At 39.5% G+C, this 14,546-nt stretch overlaps 2 protein-coding genes across 2 annotated transcripts in view; both read right to left on the bottom strand.

The window, feature by feature from the left end:
- Copg2 (COPI coat complex subunit gamma 2) overlaps window positions 1-6,206 on the bottom strand; it is a 114,361-nt gene extending 108,155 nt beyond the window's left edge. Inside the window, exons 1-4 of the mRNA XM_047560101.1 lie at window positions 6,096-6,206; window positions 4,943-4,995; window positions 4,259-4,339; window positions 1,450-1,521 (exon numbers count right to left, since the gene is read on the bottom strand). Coding sequence (XP_047416057.1) covers window positions 1,450-1,521; window positions 4,259-4,339; window positions 4,943-4,995; window positions 6,096-6,132 — 243 coding nt within the window. The 5' untranslated portion in view covers window positions 6,133-6,206. The remainder of the gene's footprint in view (window positions 1-1,449; window positions 1,522-4,258; window positions 4,340-4,942; window positions 4,996-6,095) is intronic.
- A 302-nt stretch (window positions 6,207-6,508) lies between these two features.
- The window catches only part of Tsga13 (testis specific 13), a 43,308-nt gene continuing 35,270 nt past the window's right edge, over window positions 6,509-14,546 (bottom strand). The window contains exons 7-10 of the mRNA XM_047562102.1: window positions 14,259-14,465; window positions 10,266-10,408; window positions 9,450-9,577; window positions 6,509-6,678 (exon numbers count right to left, since the gene is read on the bottom strand). Coding sequence (XP_047418058.1) covers window positions 6,509-6,678; window positions 9,450-9,577; window positions 10,266-10,408; window positions 14,259-14,465 — 648 coding nt within the window. The remainder of the gene's footprint in view (window positions 6,679-9,449; window positions 9,578-10,265; window positions 10,409-14,258; window positions 14,466-14,546) is intronic.

Here is a 14,546-nt window from a genome sequence, read left to right as displayed (position 1 = left end):
TAGTCCACAGTATGCAAAGGCAAAATATTTAAATTATCATCTGCAGGCAAAGACCTATAGAAGACAAAGTAAGTAAGCAGTTGACATCAGAGAACATTTTAGTAAAAATAAGTTGCTAAAATTTAAGTTGTTGGGTTGGGGATATAGGCCAATGGTAAAATGCTTGTCTAGCATACACAAGGCCTTGGGTTCAATTCCTAGCACTGCAGAAAAACAAAACAAGTTGTTATAAGTAAGTTGCTCAATAAAAATAATAGATTAACTAGTTGTTTCTAAGTATAATGGAAAGCTATTTGGGGGGGAAAGCAAAATGATAAGCTTAAGAGCTTTCAATGCACAGCTCAAGATCTGTGTAAGGGATCAAAACTCTTCTATAACTGCCTTAATGTCAAGTGGTCACAGAATGGAAAGGCAAATCCTGCAGGCAGCTGAATTCCAATGCAAATTTAATTCAAACTTACGTTAAAGTTAGGACATTGACGGGCAAGAGGGTCTTGAAAATTGAGATGGGGACATATGGGCGGATTCTGATGAAGCTGAGTACCTAGAATTCCTACATTCTGCCAAGCATCCTTTGACAACAGAAATAGTATTTTGTTTCATGTCTGAGGAAATGTGTCGCCCTTTGCCTAAAAGTCAAAAAAGAACTTCCCTAAGACAGTGGCCTTACAGGGAATTGCTAATCCACCTAAGGACCTACTCCTACAACCTGATATTATCGAGACAAATGACCAGTCTCAAATCCCAAGAAATCTTGGGATAGAACACAAACCGTGAGCTATGCTGATATGCAATACATATGAAAAGAACAGCAACACTGACCAATTTATGCTAACAGAAAGCTGAGAAAGATACATCCTAGATCACTTTCCTGTATGTTTGTGTTAGACTGGGCAGAAGAGAAATATGTGTCACATTTATATGAAAAGAAAAGCAGCAGTCATTATGCTCTGAAGGTTGGGTGGTCTATAGTAATGAGAGGCAGATGCAGAACTGCTGGCAGAATTAGTGTGTCTCACTCTTCTCTTTCCTTATCCCCAGCCCTTCTCCACTCCACAGCTCTTCTCTACTGCCAGCCCTGCTGACCAACAGCAACCTCAAGTCCTCCAGAAACTTGACTAAGAACTGACAGGTGTGGAAGTTATGCACACTGACTTCTATACCAGTCCACCTTTGCAGTGTTATGACAGAAGCTGGATATTAACTGTTTTTTTGGACTGCAGTGTAGATCTGTGGAGGAAGAACTTACTATATACTTTCATCAACTCAATTCCTTCATTTTCACATGACCTTTAATGAGCATTTATAAGTTTTATAAAGGCAGTTTTTCAGTAATTTTAAACATTTCAAGCAACCCTCCCCTAATTTACAACACTCTAAGCTCCCTGGGGAAAACAAAAAAAAAAAAAAGGAGTTTCTTTCATTGAAAAAAATAAAAAACGAACTTACATCATTAGATTGAAACAATCGAGTCATTGCAAAGAAGGCTTCTGTAGCTTCCATAGTTCCAAAGTGTTCACCCTAAGTAAAATGTAAAACAATTTAAACTGATATCTATGTACACATACTCAAAAACACACTTTATATGCTTTTTGGAGGATTTTCTCTTTTGTAAAAATCTGTTAGAATTCAGGAAAAAATATTCTCTGTAAACACTCTACTTCTTGGTAGCTTTTCTGGCTTTCAATTTATAAACCCACATGGCTATTTAACTTCTTATTAAAATAATTCAGTAACACACACTACACTTAAAAGTTGTAGAATAGTGGTCTCTAGGTTTTCAGCAAAAACTGTTTTTATTTCCCTGAAGAAGGATTTATAAGGAGGCAGAATATGATAGCAAATAAAGTTCCTAATCAGAATAGAATGTTATTATTATACTGCCTAAGAGCAGAGATCATATCTTATACATTTCTATAATCTAATGCCCAGCACAATGCCTGACAGATGATAGGAGTAAAATAAATATGAAACTGTAAAGAACTGTCTATGAGGAATCCCAGAAAAAGCAGCAAAGTGGGATCCAACCAAAAGAGTCAGACCCTGATTTGTCACATTAATAAGGTTTACAGCACTGCTAGAGATCTGAAACCCTTAAGAATATGATTCGGATCAGCTTCACAAACTTAAAGTAGATAACAAATAATCAGCTGATCTTGCCAAAAATGCAGATTCCCAATCAGTGGAATCTTAGGGTGAAGCCTGAGATTTTGCATTTCTAACAAGCTCCCCATGATACAAAGGATGCTGATCTGGGAATCAAATTTTTTGAGTAGCAAGGTGTAAGATAATCTATGTCACTAATTTTCAAACCATTTCAGATCATAGACTATCTGAAATACTGCCATTTCAATATTTAATTTCTTCATTTAGAGCAATTTATATAATATTTTAGGCTCAATCTCTTTTCAGTGTTTCAAATTTCACATCAAATATAGGTAGTTTTCAATCTATTTACCATGGGTGTTAAGAATAACTGTTGACTTAAAAAAAAAAAAAAACTGAAAGTTTAGGATGAAAGACAAAGTATAATAAGAATTTAGAATTATTTAAATCAGAGCACTCAACTTGCTCATTAGCATGAGATTACCTTCTTTCTGTCATAAATATTTACTAAATACCAAGAAACCCATGTACTTTACAGTTCTATTAGAAAACCTTAAATTCCTACTTTTTGACTTGAAATTCAGAGAACATATGCTTTGTCAACTCCAGTAGAAAGTGAAAAGTATTTTTCCATAAAGCTCTAATAAGAACAAGGGAAAGGGGCTGGGGAGATAGCTCAGTCGGTAGAGTGCTTGTCTTGCAAGCATGAGGCCCTGGGTTCAATCCCCAGCACCACCAAAAAAAAAAAAAAAAAAAAAAACAAAGGGAAAAAGATAAAATGTTCCCAAACCTGTTTGGGTACTTAGTTATGTTTTTGATGTGCATGATAATTTCTTTATCAAGACAATTGTTTCAAGTTGAGTTGCCCTATGAAAACAGTATCAGTTAATATAAAAATACGTGATACTCTGAATCAACTTTGTTTAAAATTATTTATATAATGGATTTAACCAATGTGAACACAAAGTATGCTACAAAAAATTTATCCAAATTGACCATGGCTTAAATGTTTCTAATATGCTGCCAAAGAGGGGTTATGCTATTTGTGAACAACTATATTTTATTTAAAACTATATGCATGTTGCTCAGTCTCCATTTGCAAAAAATATAGCTTCATTAAATCTCTGGATGAGATTGTCAGTTGCAAAACAGTAAAGGTAAAATATTCTTTCAGAATTCATATTGGAAGCTAGTTTTCTTACCATAATATACAAACCACCTGATGTGTATGGTATATTACATGCATGTGTGCATGCATACTTGTCCCTCTACACACACACACACACACACACACACACACACTCACACACACACACACGGGATCTACAAAACAAAAATCATAAGGCTTTAAACATTTCATATTTTTCTAATAGTCTGAAGCAAAAAAGTAAATAAATAACAAAATTAATAATAGAAAGAAAAACCTACATTCTATGAATACAACTTTTTTTGTTTTGTCCACTATAACTCTAGTGCCTAGAACAGTGCATAGGGCCCAGCATGCATGCAATAAATATTTGCTGTGTGACTGAATGAAAACCATTCCCAAATGCTAGTCTGTGTTCAGTACTACTCCCAATGCTTGATATTTATTTCACTCAATTGTTACAACTTTATACAACACATACTATCATAATCCCAATTTACAAAAGTGGACATTAAGGTACTCAATGGTTAAATTACTTGACCATTATTGTATTACTGAATATTACATTAATACTTAGTAGTAGAATAGGAATAAAAAGTATAAATCTGAATATTAAAACCAAAGCTTTAAAACATCACTATTATACAAAAAAAAGGATAAAATATCTGAAATTTGTCTGACTCTGCAGTATATTTTCAGAGAGACAAAGACACATGTAAACAACATGTTCTAACTAGTGGCTTATTAAATTCAAATTAATGTATTTGTTGAGAATATACTATGTGCTTAGCTGGTTTAAATACTTCATTATATAAAAAGAAATAGATTTCACAGTCCCCGTGCTCAAGAAGTTTTACACATTATTTTTGTGGATAAACACTGTGGATTTTAAAATTAAATGAGTTTTTTAAAAAAATAATTATGCTTTCCAGAAAGTAATTTCTGTGTGTTACATATATGTTTCTATTCTAGGACACAAATCCAAGGAAAATAAAAATAATTTACCTGGTTCAGTAAATAAAGAATCTTTGTAAGAATATGCAAACATCTTCTTGGATTGATGGGGGTTTCGTTGAATATTCGAGCCTATAGAAATATACAAAATATTACCGTAGGTAGTCAAAATGTTACGTAGGTAGTCTATTTTTTCCCTTTTCTAAATCAGACTATAACAAATCAACTTTAATAATAAAGATTTTTAAAATACAATATCCAAAGAATGTTAGTTGTCTCCAGTTCTCAGTTTACTATGGTATCTGATAAATTATTAGATATGGCCTTGATTTTCCAGCCTGTATTTTCTAACTCATTCCCTAAGGTCTACTGAAAGCCCCTTTATGGGCTTTATCTGTTAATTAAGAGTCAGAATGTTTACCTACATCATATAATGCGAAAAGCTCAATATTCTTGAGAATTTCTTCCAATAACCTTGCACTAAACACCTCTTCAGACATTTTATTTAATATTACCAACACAAGGCAGAGCCTGCCATGTCTTTGCATTTCTCTCAGCTCTAGATTCTCCTGTGACAAGTAATCTCTCTTCCTTCTCCCTCCAGTTTATATGCTCTGCAATCAGTTACATTCCTTAATTCCTTATTTTGGAGTTCCTGATTGTAGTATCCCACAGATTCTCTGCCCACCATTCTAAAACAGAAAAGAGGCAGCACAATGTAGTTCCAAGCCATACCTCCTGTAAGACAGCACTCTTCTCCAGATGTTGGAAAGGATTGGAACCACTACCTATAGCATAAAACAAAAGAATGTCTTCAGTAGCTGTCCTACCTAGACTTATTTTCTAGAGAAGAGAACTGAATGCTTGAGAAATCTCACCTGAGACTATCACTTGGCTACTACAATTAGTCATTACTAATATATTAATTGGATGAAATCATTTTGATTTTGATACGAGTTCTGTCATTTGACATACTGTAAGAGCTTGGACTTCGCTTTTGCAGGACCCTGCCCAAAATGAGTGTCTTCATTCCCTATACCCTCTTTTTTATTCCCAAGAATGTTTATAAATGTGTCATTTCCACAACAACCAAGATTAATGAGATTATGGTAGGGCACTTTTGATTTTCCTAAAAGCAAGCCCTATTTTATGTGTTTTTAACATTTACTGAGAGGCAAAAATGGAAGTTTTGCCGAGAATTACTTAACAGAAAGTTGGACGGGACTTTGGGGGTTAACTACCCAACCCTCTAACATACTATGTGAGTAGCCATCAACACTGACATTTTTTTTTTTTTTTCTTTTTGAGGTGACTTGGCATCTTCCCCGTTTGCCTCGGACCACAGACGAGTATCAAGACGCAAGTCACTTCTGGAAGCCTGACCATTTGTCCATTCGTGTCCCGTGGGACAGACTTGGCCCCCAGGAAGATCAGAAGGTACAGACACCTCAAAGTCCATATACACGCATTGGCTGCACCGTCGACCCCAGCCCCGAGAACAGGGCGCTCCCTTTCCGAGCCTAACCCACCGGCAACCCCCACGCTGCGGAAGACAGGAGCGCACGCTCTTCTTCGCCCCCGCCAGGGGCCCTCCGGGAAGCTGCTCGGAGGGGCTCCGCCGGGGGCGGGGCGGGGGTGGGGACAGGGACCGGGGCGGGGCCGCCCAGCAGGCCGAGACGGCGCCGCGCGCCGAAGCGGGAGCGCGCGGCCCAAGGGGAGGCCCCGACACCCGGGGGAGGGGCTACGGGCAGGCCCCCGGCAGGAGCGGACGGCCCCTCGCACAGCGGCGCCCACGCCCCCAGCCCCGCCGTTCCGGAAAGCAGGTGGCGGCGAGCGAGGGAAGGGGACCCCCGAGGCTGAGATTGGGAGTCAGAAGCCCCGCGCGTACCAGACTCTTCGTCCTTCTTGTCGAATTTTTTAATCATCTTGGACGACTTCCCAGCGCCCAGACCCACAGCAACCGTCCCAGGCGCCGCTGCCGGCAAGCGGAAGAGGCTGCAGGAAGACCGGCCCTGTGCTCTCTCGCCGGTTGGGCCTCCAGGCCGTCACTCGGGGCCAAGGCCCGCCCTCCCGGGCCGTCGCGGCCGCCTTCGCCCCCTGGGGACGTAGTCACGCCCTCTACTCCTCCCCTGCCGCGCAGGGGCGGGGCCAGGCGCTGCCCTTGGGGCTCGTCCCGCCCACCCTGCCCACGCCCCTGCAGCCCACGCCCGCGGCAGCAGCAATGTGGTTTTATTTGGTCAGCGACTTCTGCAGACCCCTCATTCCCTTGAGAACTAGGCGGGAGGCCTGAAGAGTTTTTTTTTACTTAATGACAGTGGCGTTTTTGATGATCCACTGTTGGGCCCTTCCGTTGCGGAAGGCGCTTTCCCCTGGCACGATTCTGGTGGGCTTCTTTTCAAGCAGCGATGAAAGTGTGAGTGGTTCCCAAAGTACCTGGGGAGTCAGCATTTCACTCACGGACTTCTTGGAAACTACGACAGAGCACAGGACACCTTGGTGAATGTGCATTTCCAAAAGTACTAGAAGAATACTTACTTGGAGGCATGGAAGGGCCAGAAACCTGGTCTTTCCTCTTCATTTCCAACCTTCTTTATAATTCTGGATCCTTTCTCTTTGTCAAAACCCAGTTCAAAGCATATTGCCAGTTTAAGATCTTCAATGCCTAGTCCCACCCCTTTAAAGTGATTCCATCTGCAACCATATTAACACTTCAGTCACTATTATTATCATGCACTCAATTGTGTGCCTCAGCCTTTACTCAAACTGCATGTTGCTTTTCTGTTTTCTGAGACTGTGACAAATTTTGCTTCATTTGACTTCAGTGACATCACTTTAGCCAGGTTCTATTTCAACCTCCACCTGTTCTTTCCAAGTTTTCCATCGTGGAATCTTCTTGCTCCAGTCCCTCCCCACTTATGGACACTTTTTGTCTTTTAAACGTCCTTTGAATCTGTTCCCTTAGTCCAAGCTGCTGTCATCTTGGTTCAGGGTCCTATGGTCTGCCTCTTAGCCTCTTTAATGAGATTTCACAGCTTCCACCCAAATTGTTCTAGGTGTAATCTTTCTTTCTTGATTTGGGTGTTGGTAAATAAGGGACATTATTAGGGGGGAAAGGCAATATTTGCACTTGGTGCTTTAAGTGGAAATACTGGTTCAACCCCCCCTGCAGATTCATTTTTGTGTAGGAAATACATCATGATGGGCCCTTTATGTACAAAAGCAGACTAGATATTCTTTTATTTATGTATGTATTTATTGGGGAAACTGGAGTCACCCTAAATCTAAATAGAAGCTGCATACTGAGATATTAAGAGTTCTCTTTATAATGTAAATTGAATGCATCCTGTTAAGGACTATGCTCTTGCAAAACTAGAGGAGTTCTAATCTAGGTTAGATTCTAGAGAAATTCCCCCCACATATGGATTTAAGCTGAATTGTTTCTATTCTACGAGCAGTATCATTGAAGACTTAACTTCAACTTGACTAAATGTACTATATTAACTATTATTTTCATCTTATATGACTTACAAAGCTCAAACTATACTTTTCAGGTGAAGTCTTTCTTGAAAACAATAGATATTTGTACATACAAAATATTCTGGGACTGAAAATAAACAGGCTTTTGACTAGACTCTCAGCCCCTTCCTTGGAGAAAAGGTATTGGGAGCTGGACAGAGACAGTGTCAATAAGCATGGAGATTCCCAAGAATGGATAACCAGAGGGAGGCCAGCTGGGAAGGAAGAAACGGAGGTTGGAATGAGGCTGAGCCTAAGAGTAGCCCCTTTTGATGCAAGGAAAAACACTCTGCTATTCTTCAGATTTTTTCCTACATCAGTTAAGTTTGGTTTCATACCACAGGTTGGTTTTAGTTGTATAAGAGAAGTTAAGGAAAGGCAGTAAGTGGAGATGGGGTAGGGGAGGGTGGGAAATGATAAAGAAGGACCAGAGAAGGCTAAAGAAGCCAACCGAGGGATGATACAATGTGACCTCATGCCTCTGAAGCCATGACTGGACTGAGGATGGCTGGCAAGGGTGTCAACACCATCACTAGGATGGTTCTGTGGGGCAGGTAAAGATACTTTAGGGAGTCTCAGAAATGACTTGAGGAGAAAAGCCCAGTAGGAGAAATGAACCTCCTTCTGAACCTATGACTGGTGAAGCCTAGGAACCCATCAGTTACGTGACTAACATTTCTGTATTCAATACCCGAAATCCTCCAGTGGGACCCAACTGCCTAATGGTGAAAAGCCAAACCCTAATTCACATCATATACAAGGCTCTTTGTGGTCTAGTCCATTTATCTCACATATTGAACGTGCTGTCATTGGTGTGTGATAAGCATCCAAAACTTAGTAGGAACCCCATAAGTGTGCTTAAATGAAAAACAATATGTGAGGAGCATTCTAATTGCAGCCTCTTCCATACAACCTTATCCCAAACTTCTGCTACCCCATCTTCTATCCCAACCCCAAAGAGATCTGTGGACCTCTGAGACTCACAGGCTTTTCCTTTGTGCTTCTAAAGCAGTTTTCCTCAAAGTATGATATGTGTACATCTGGGGTGGTTTTAAGTTGTACATAGGTAAACACTTTATATCTTTGTATATCAAAACCATAATGTCAAAGCTATGGTATTTAGGACTGTGTTTTGTTTGTTTGTTTGTTTGGTAGTCCTGAGGATGGAACTCAGGGGTGCTCTACTACTGAGCTACATTACCCAGCCCTTTTTACTTTTTTATTTTGAGATGGGTTCTCGCTAACTTGCCCAGGTTGACCTCAAACTTGTAATCTTCCTGTGTCAGTCAGTGGAGTGACAGGATTCCACCATGCCCAGCAGGACAAAAAAAAAAAAATTTAAATCCTTAGGCTGGGAGTATAGCTCAGAAGTAGAGCACTTGCCTAGCATGTACCAGTAGTCCCTGGGTTCAATCCTCATCAGCCAAAGGGTGGAGGGGAGGATTTTGCTAAATAAATAATAGAACAAATAATACATCGATATGTCAAAAACTATGAAAGTAGTAGATAATATAGTTTGGGAAAACTGGTGCTTTCTTGACATTTGAGGATTAGGTCCAAAACCTAGCACCACTTAAGCTTCTTTTAGTTCTCAGCTTCTCTGCTGTAAGGGAAAACATTGTCCAGAACCACCATGACAGGTGCCAATCTGCCCACATCTCTAATCCCTGTAGGTTCCACCACCAGCCCACATCTCAATCCACTGCACTGAAAGAGAAGAGCTTACCATTTTTCCTCATATCTCTTTCACAGACTGGAGCAAAATTGAGCTGAGGGTACATTTTTTTCTGCTTCTTCAAAGCGACCGCTTTTGAATACTTTCCTTCACTTTTGAAGTCATTGTCAGTGGAAAACCTTAAAAACAACAACAACAACAGAAGTTCATTTAGTAGACCTTAGGGCAAGGGGTTAATGGCACCAGTCACTTTAAAGTTGGCTATATCCTCAGAGATTCTGAGGCAGAAGAAGGGACAATGCCAAGAGGCTGTTGATTGGTTCAGAGAGGCAGTATTAGTCAGCCACAAGAGATACTTATGTAACTTAGCACCACAACCCTTGGTGCTAAGTTACCTTGGAAGTAACTTCAAAATTTTTCTCCTCTGCAAACCAGATAAAGGTTGCTCTAGTAACTAATTTCAAGTAGAACCTCTTTTGTCTTTTTGTTCTCACAGCACATTGCTCTTATTCTATAGTCTTAAACTGTGCTAAGGGTCCATTTCCTGTTTCCTCAAAACACAGATTAGAATACAGCACTTTCCTTCACTCTTAAAATCCTTGTCAGTGGAAAACTAGTTATGCAAGACTGTTTCTCTTCCATTAACATGGAAATGAAGTTGAAAGTCATGCAGAGAAGCCATTAGACAGGTTCCCCACAACCAAAATTACGTGACAAGCATTCTTATTGTCCCCTCTTTCATACAAACTTATCCCAAATCCCTTGAAGCCCCCTTTCAAGTTTGTTAAATTGTATTGAAAGGAGACAGTAACATGAGTAAGGAAAAAATAGAAAAGAAATTAAGTGCAAAAAGAGCCAGGATTTCACCTAAACCATTGTTCTCGCTTGGATGTAGGATCATCTGAACATTTCATAGGGAAGATTGGTTTTATTCTGGATCTTAACTTTTTTTTCTGAGGCATCAGAGGCAGGAAGAAGTTCTCAGTGGGTTTTTGCTGGTGATGAATTTCCTGTGGCAGAGGGAAGAAGAGAAAGTAAGCCCAGTCCATTGGGACTTGAAGGTTGGAGCAAGTTCCTAGACTGTCATGATTCCCCTAACATGATGAAACAAAACCCATGAGAGAGGGACGTGGAAACTCAAGCCAGAACCATAGGAAGCAGTGCCCTGAGTAGGATAACACTTTTCACTTCATTGCCAGCTGATTTGTCCAAAGCTTGGTCAGTTTCCTAAGCAATTGATCAAACTTGCCTACCGGCTCTTGGAAGTGAATGGCAGAGGAAGTTGCCCAGTTTAGAGAACTCTATCAGTGAATTGGTAACAAGTTGGGAAATAGATTCCATGGGACTCTACCTTCCTTTCTTGGAGATGGCTACATTATCGACATTTCTTTCTCCATCTGCAGGGAAAAGGGCCATGGAATGGAATGTTTTGTGAGGTAATAATTTCATCATTCCTAAAGGTCATAGAATCAAAGATTTTCAGGGTCTTAAAAGTTCTCTAGAGTAATTGTTCACTGATACTTTTATCCTCTCAATTTTATTATCAAATGATCAGTCTTCTTATGTCTCAAAACAACACAAAACATAAAACAATTTCATCTTTGATCAGCTATCTCCCTATAACTTTTGCCCAATAATCCAAACAGAGCAAATCTAACTCCTCTTTCACAGAGTCCTTAACATTTTTGAAGAAATCTATCACGTTCCTTCTAAGCTCTATTTCTTCCAGGCTGAACATTACCAATAATTTGAGCTTTTCCTCATATGACATGGCTTTGGATTCCCTTATTCTCCTGATTTATCACATTTAAGAAAGTTGCAATGAAAACAATATTCTAGCTGTAGCAATTGCATGACACCAACCCCGTTAAATTATCTACTCAAAAATCATTACCACTTCTGAGAACCTTCCCTAACTACACTATCTAAAGATGTCACTCACATGTCATTCACATTTATCCTGCTTTGGCATGGCATCTATCACATTATACATTTTGTGTGATTGTTTACTTGCTTATAGTCTGTCTACCTCGCTAGAATTAAACTGCATTGAAACCAAGACTGTTTTAGTCACTAATATATTGCTTGCATCTCTAATGGTAGGTGCTCAAAAATATTGTTTGAATGAATGAATGAATGAATGACCAGCCTATTAATTGGTATATCAAGCTTTTTCTTTCAGAATTTTAAAGCTGCTAGCGAACCATGATTTCTTAATTCTAAATTCATTCTCTTTAATTTGAACAAATTCTCTTTAATTTGTTTTAGTTTTATTAAAATCTATTCAATTGTTACCTCAACTAGTTTTAATGAAAGAGAGTGTATGTCTAGGAACTAAGACATAGCTAATGACCCAACCATTAAAAAAAGCAGAAATCTTAGTAGAACTATCTCATAGCAGAAAAACAGGAACTGAAAAGATATTTGGAATCCCAAATGGCACTATAAGAGACCACCATCTTGACCCTAGCATATCACTATGTCCCTCCTACTTTCTTCCTTCTTCTCTACCTTGTACACTCTCTCTCTCCCTCTCTCCCTCTCTCCTTCTCCACTCTCCCCTCTCCCCTCTCCCCCCTCTCCCCTCTCCCCCCTCTCCCCTCTCCCCCCTCTCCTTATATATTTCTATTTTCCTATAACTTCAAGTCACCCATACTCTACTGTCATGGCCCCTACACTATACCCCTTTTCCTCATGGTTTGGTTCATGGCTTTACTCTGTGTGTCCTTTCTGCTTTCATTCCTACTGCCTTCCCAATTCAGGTGCCCAGAAACAAGAATCTGAGTAGCTTCAGTTGTTGGTAAGCTGGTTGACTTCTATTTTGATTTGGTTTTTGTTCCTTTGGTTTGGGGTACCAATCCACACCACAGGTCACTAGCCAGCCTATGAATTGTGCTTCGCTGGGTCCGGTATACTTTCTGATACTTGCTAAAGGTAGAGATAGGTCAAACTGTACAAAATAGGCCCTCTAGAGCATTCCCTTCTTCAGGAGACTGTGGTAGAGCCATTCCACTTAAAAGGGACTATAAGAGTCATCACTGTGATAGACACACTTGGTACATTCTATGATTTGCCTACTAGAACCCACACTCTTGTACAAGGACGTGAGCATGGTAAAAGAATGCTTTTCATTTATACAATCCTAAGTTCACAAAAAATTGTCTTTCCCAACCAGGGAAGGAGAGGATGCAGCATGCATATTAAAGAGCCATTGTAGATATTGCACATTCCAGTCTTTAACAATCAGAGCCTTAACTCTGTCCATTAATACAATTTAACTGGCACCACAATTTGCTCATGAATATGACCAAGTTCTGCACCTGACCTGGAGGGCTCCTAAAGTACCAGCTGTTGCAAGAAACTCTTCCTGTACCCAGGTTACATGTTAGCCTTGTATTTCCTTCTCTGTGTTGAGCAGGGCAATCCTAGCCTGGCATTTATTTCTCTCTCAGTGCACATTATACCCATTAACAGGATAAATGACCTTTGCACTTACCTTCAAAGTGCACCCGAGAGACCACAGGCAATGAATTCATTAATTCCTTTGTCAGTATATTCCATAAGATATTAACATTTTATCTTCTACTTGAAGAGGATACTCTGATTGCCATCTATCTAAGAACTAAGGAAACACTAACTCCAAATGCACCACATTTTATTATAAGCGTCTCTCTTGGGATACCACGTTTCCAGAATCTAATTTCTATCAAAATTCTTTTGTTTGTACTTTCACTTATCTCATTTAATTTCTTCCTGTTAGATTAGGCCCTCTTTCAAGGCTGTCAAGATCTTTCTTAGACCCTGATGCCTAAATATCTCTTAAATCAATTTGCTTTATTTCCTCTGCTATTGACTTAGTTCAAATATTCAGCATCTCTCATTTTGACTATTATAGTAACATCAAAACTAATCTTTCTAGTTTTTGTCTCTTCAACAACTAATGCACCTTCTTCAACCTGCAAAATGCCTTTCTAAAACGCAAATTTGATTACATCCTTTTATCTCCTACCATTTACTCTCTGCATCTCCCTGAATGCGCCTGGCTTTCTCGTGTCTCCTTGCCTTCACACTTCCCTCTGATTGAAACATTCTCCTATTCTTTTGTCCTGAGTCACCTCCTTGATTACTCCCTTTTCCCCAACAGAGATACTGTTCTCAATTCTATGTTACTTCTGTATCTTGTATATTCTTCAATTATTCATATGTCCTGGTGGGTTAGAGTTACTTTTCTATCTCTCTCTTTTTTTTTTTTTTTTTATCTATTGGATTCCAAGTTCCTTCAAGATGGAAACTGTTCTGTAATCATCTTTATATTCTGATTTTTACCTTATTGAATGCTCAGCAATTGTTTATTGAATGACATTTGAACATCATTAGCCTATAAGGGAGTTCCAAATATCTATCTATTGTAATGGTAAATTCCTTCTTTCCTTTTCCTATCATCCAAAAGCAATGGGTGTAAAACATTACCCTTTACTCTCTTCCCATTTAGATATCTGCCAGTCTTCATTTCTCATTTCCTGATTCATCTTTTACTGTTTTATTCTTGATTACAAAGCCAGCGGACAGTTTCCCCTTAGTTCAGATGTCTTTGGTCAAAGACCAAAGAAGAATACTTTCTAATTAAGATCCCACCTTCTCCCTGAAATGAAGTTTCATGGCCTATACTGACAGAATTCCTATTCTGCCTATTTGCCAGGTCTTTCAGATTCTGTTTTGTGAAGCATATGTCCAGCAATGAGAAGGAAGAGGTAGTTTTCTGAGTACCATTCTCCATGTTCTTAGTTCCTTAGTCCAGACTAATTCCTAATTCTTTAGGGTCCATACTTGGGGTTACAGGAAACTCCCTGGGTGCCTTACCTCAAGCAATAACTCCTTAGAAAAGTATTTTGGAGTGCTGTCCTTTTCTTGCTGGTGGATTGAGTAGGGAGGTGGGTTATTGGTCATAATCAGTAAGGTCAGATCCTGATCAAACTCTGTTACTTTTAACATGAAGCTGGTGGTTTTCCTGTTTTGAGCCAGGAATTTCTGCAGTGCAGTGGACTTCAAAGGTTCATAGTACTGGGCCTGAGCAGATAGGTTTCCAGAGAGACAAAGAGAATAGGTCAAGAGAAGGCTCACAAATCGATTGGCTAATCTTTCTTCTCC

The sequence above is a fragment of the Sciurus carolinensis genome, chromosome 8 (assembly GCF_902686445.1).
Source record: "Sciurus carolinensis chromosome 8, mSciCar1.2, whole genome shotgun sequence".
Lineage (NCBI taxonomy): Eukaryota > Metazoa > Chordata > Mammalia > Rodentia > Sciuridae > Sciurus > Sciurus carolinensis.
The sequence above is the reverse complement of the archived record's forward strand: the minus strand, read 5'-3'. Positions and strand labels throughout refer to the sequence as shown.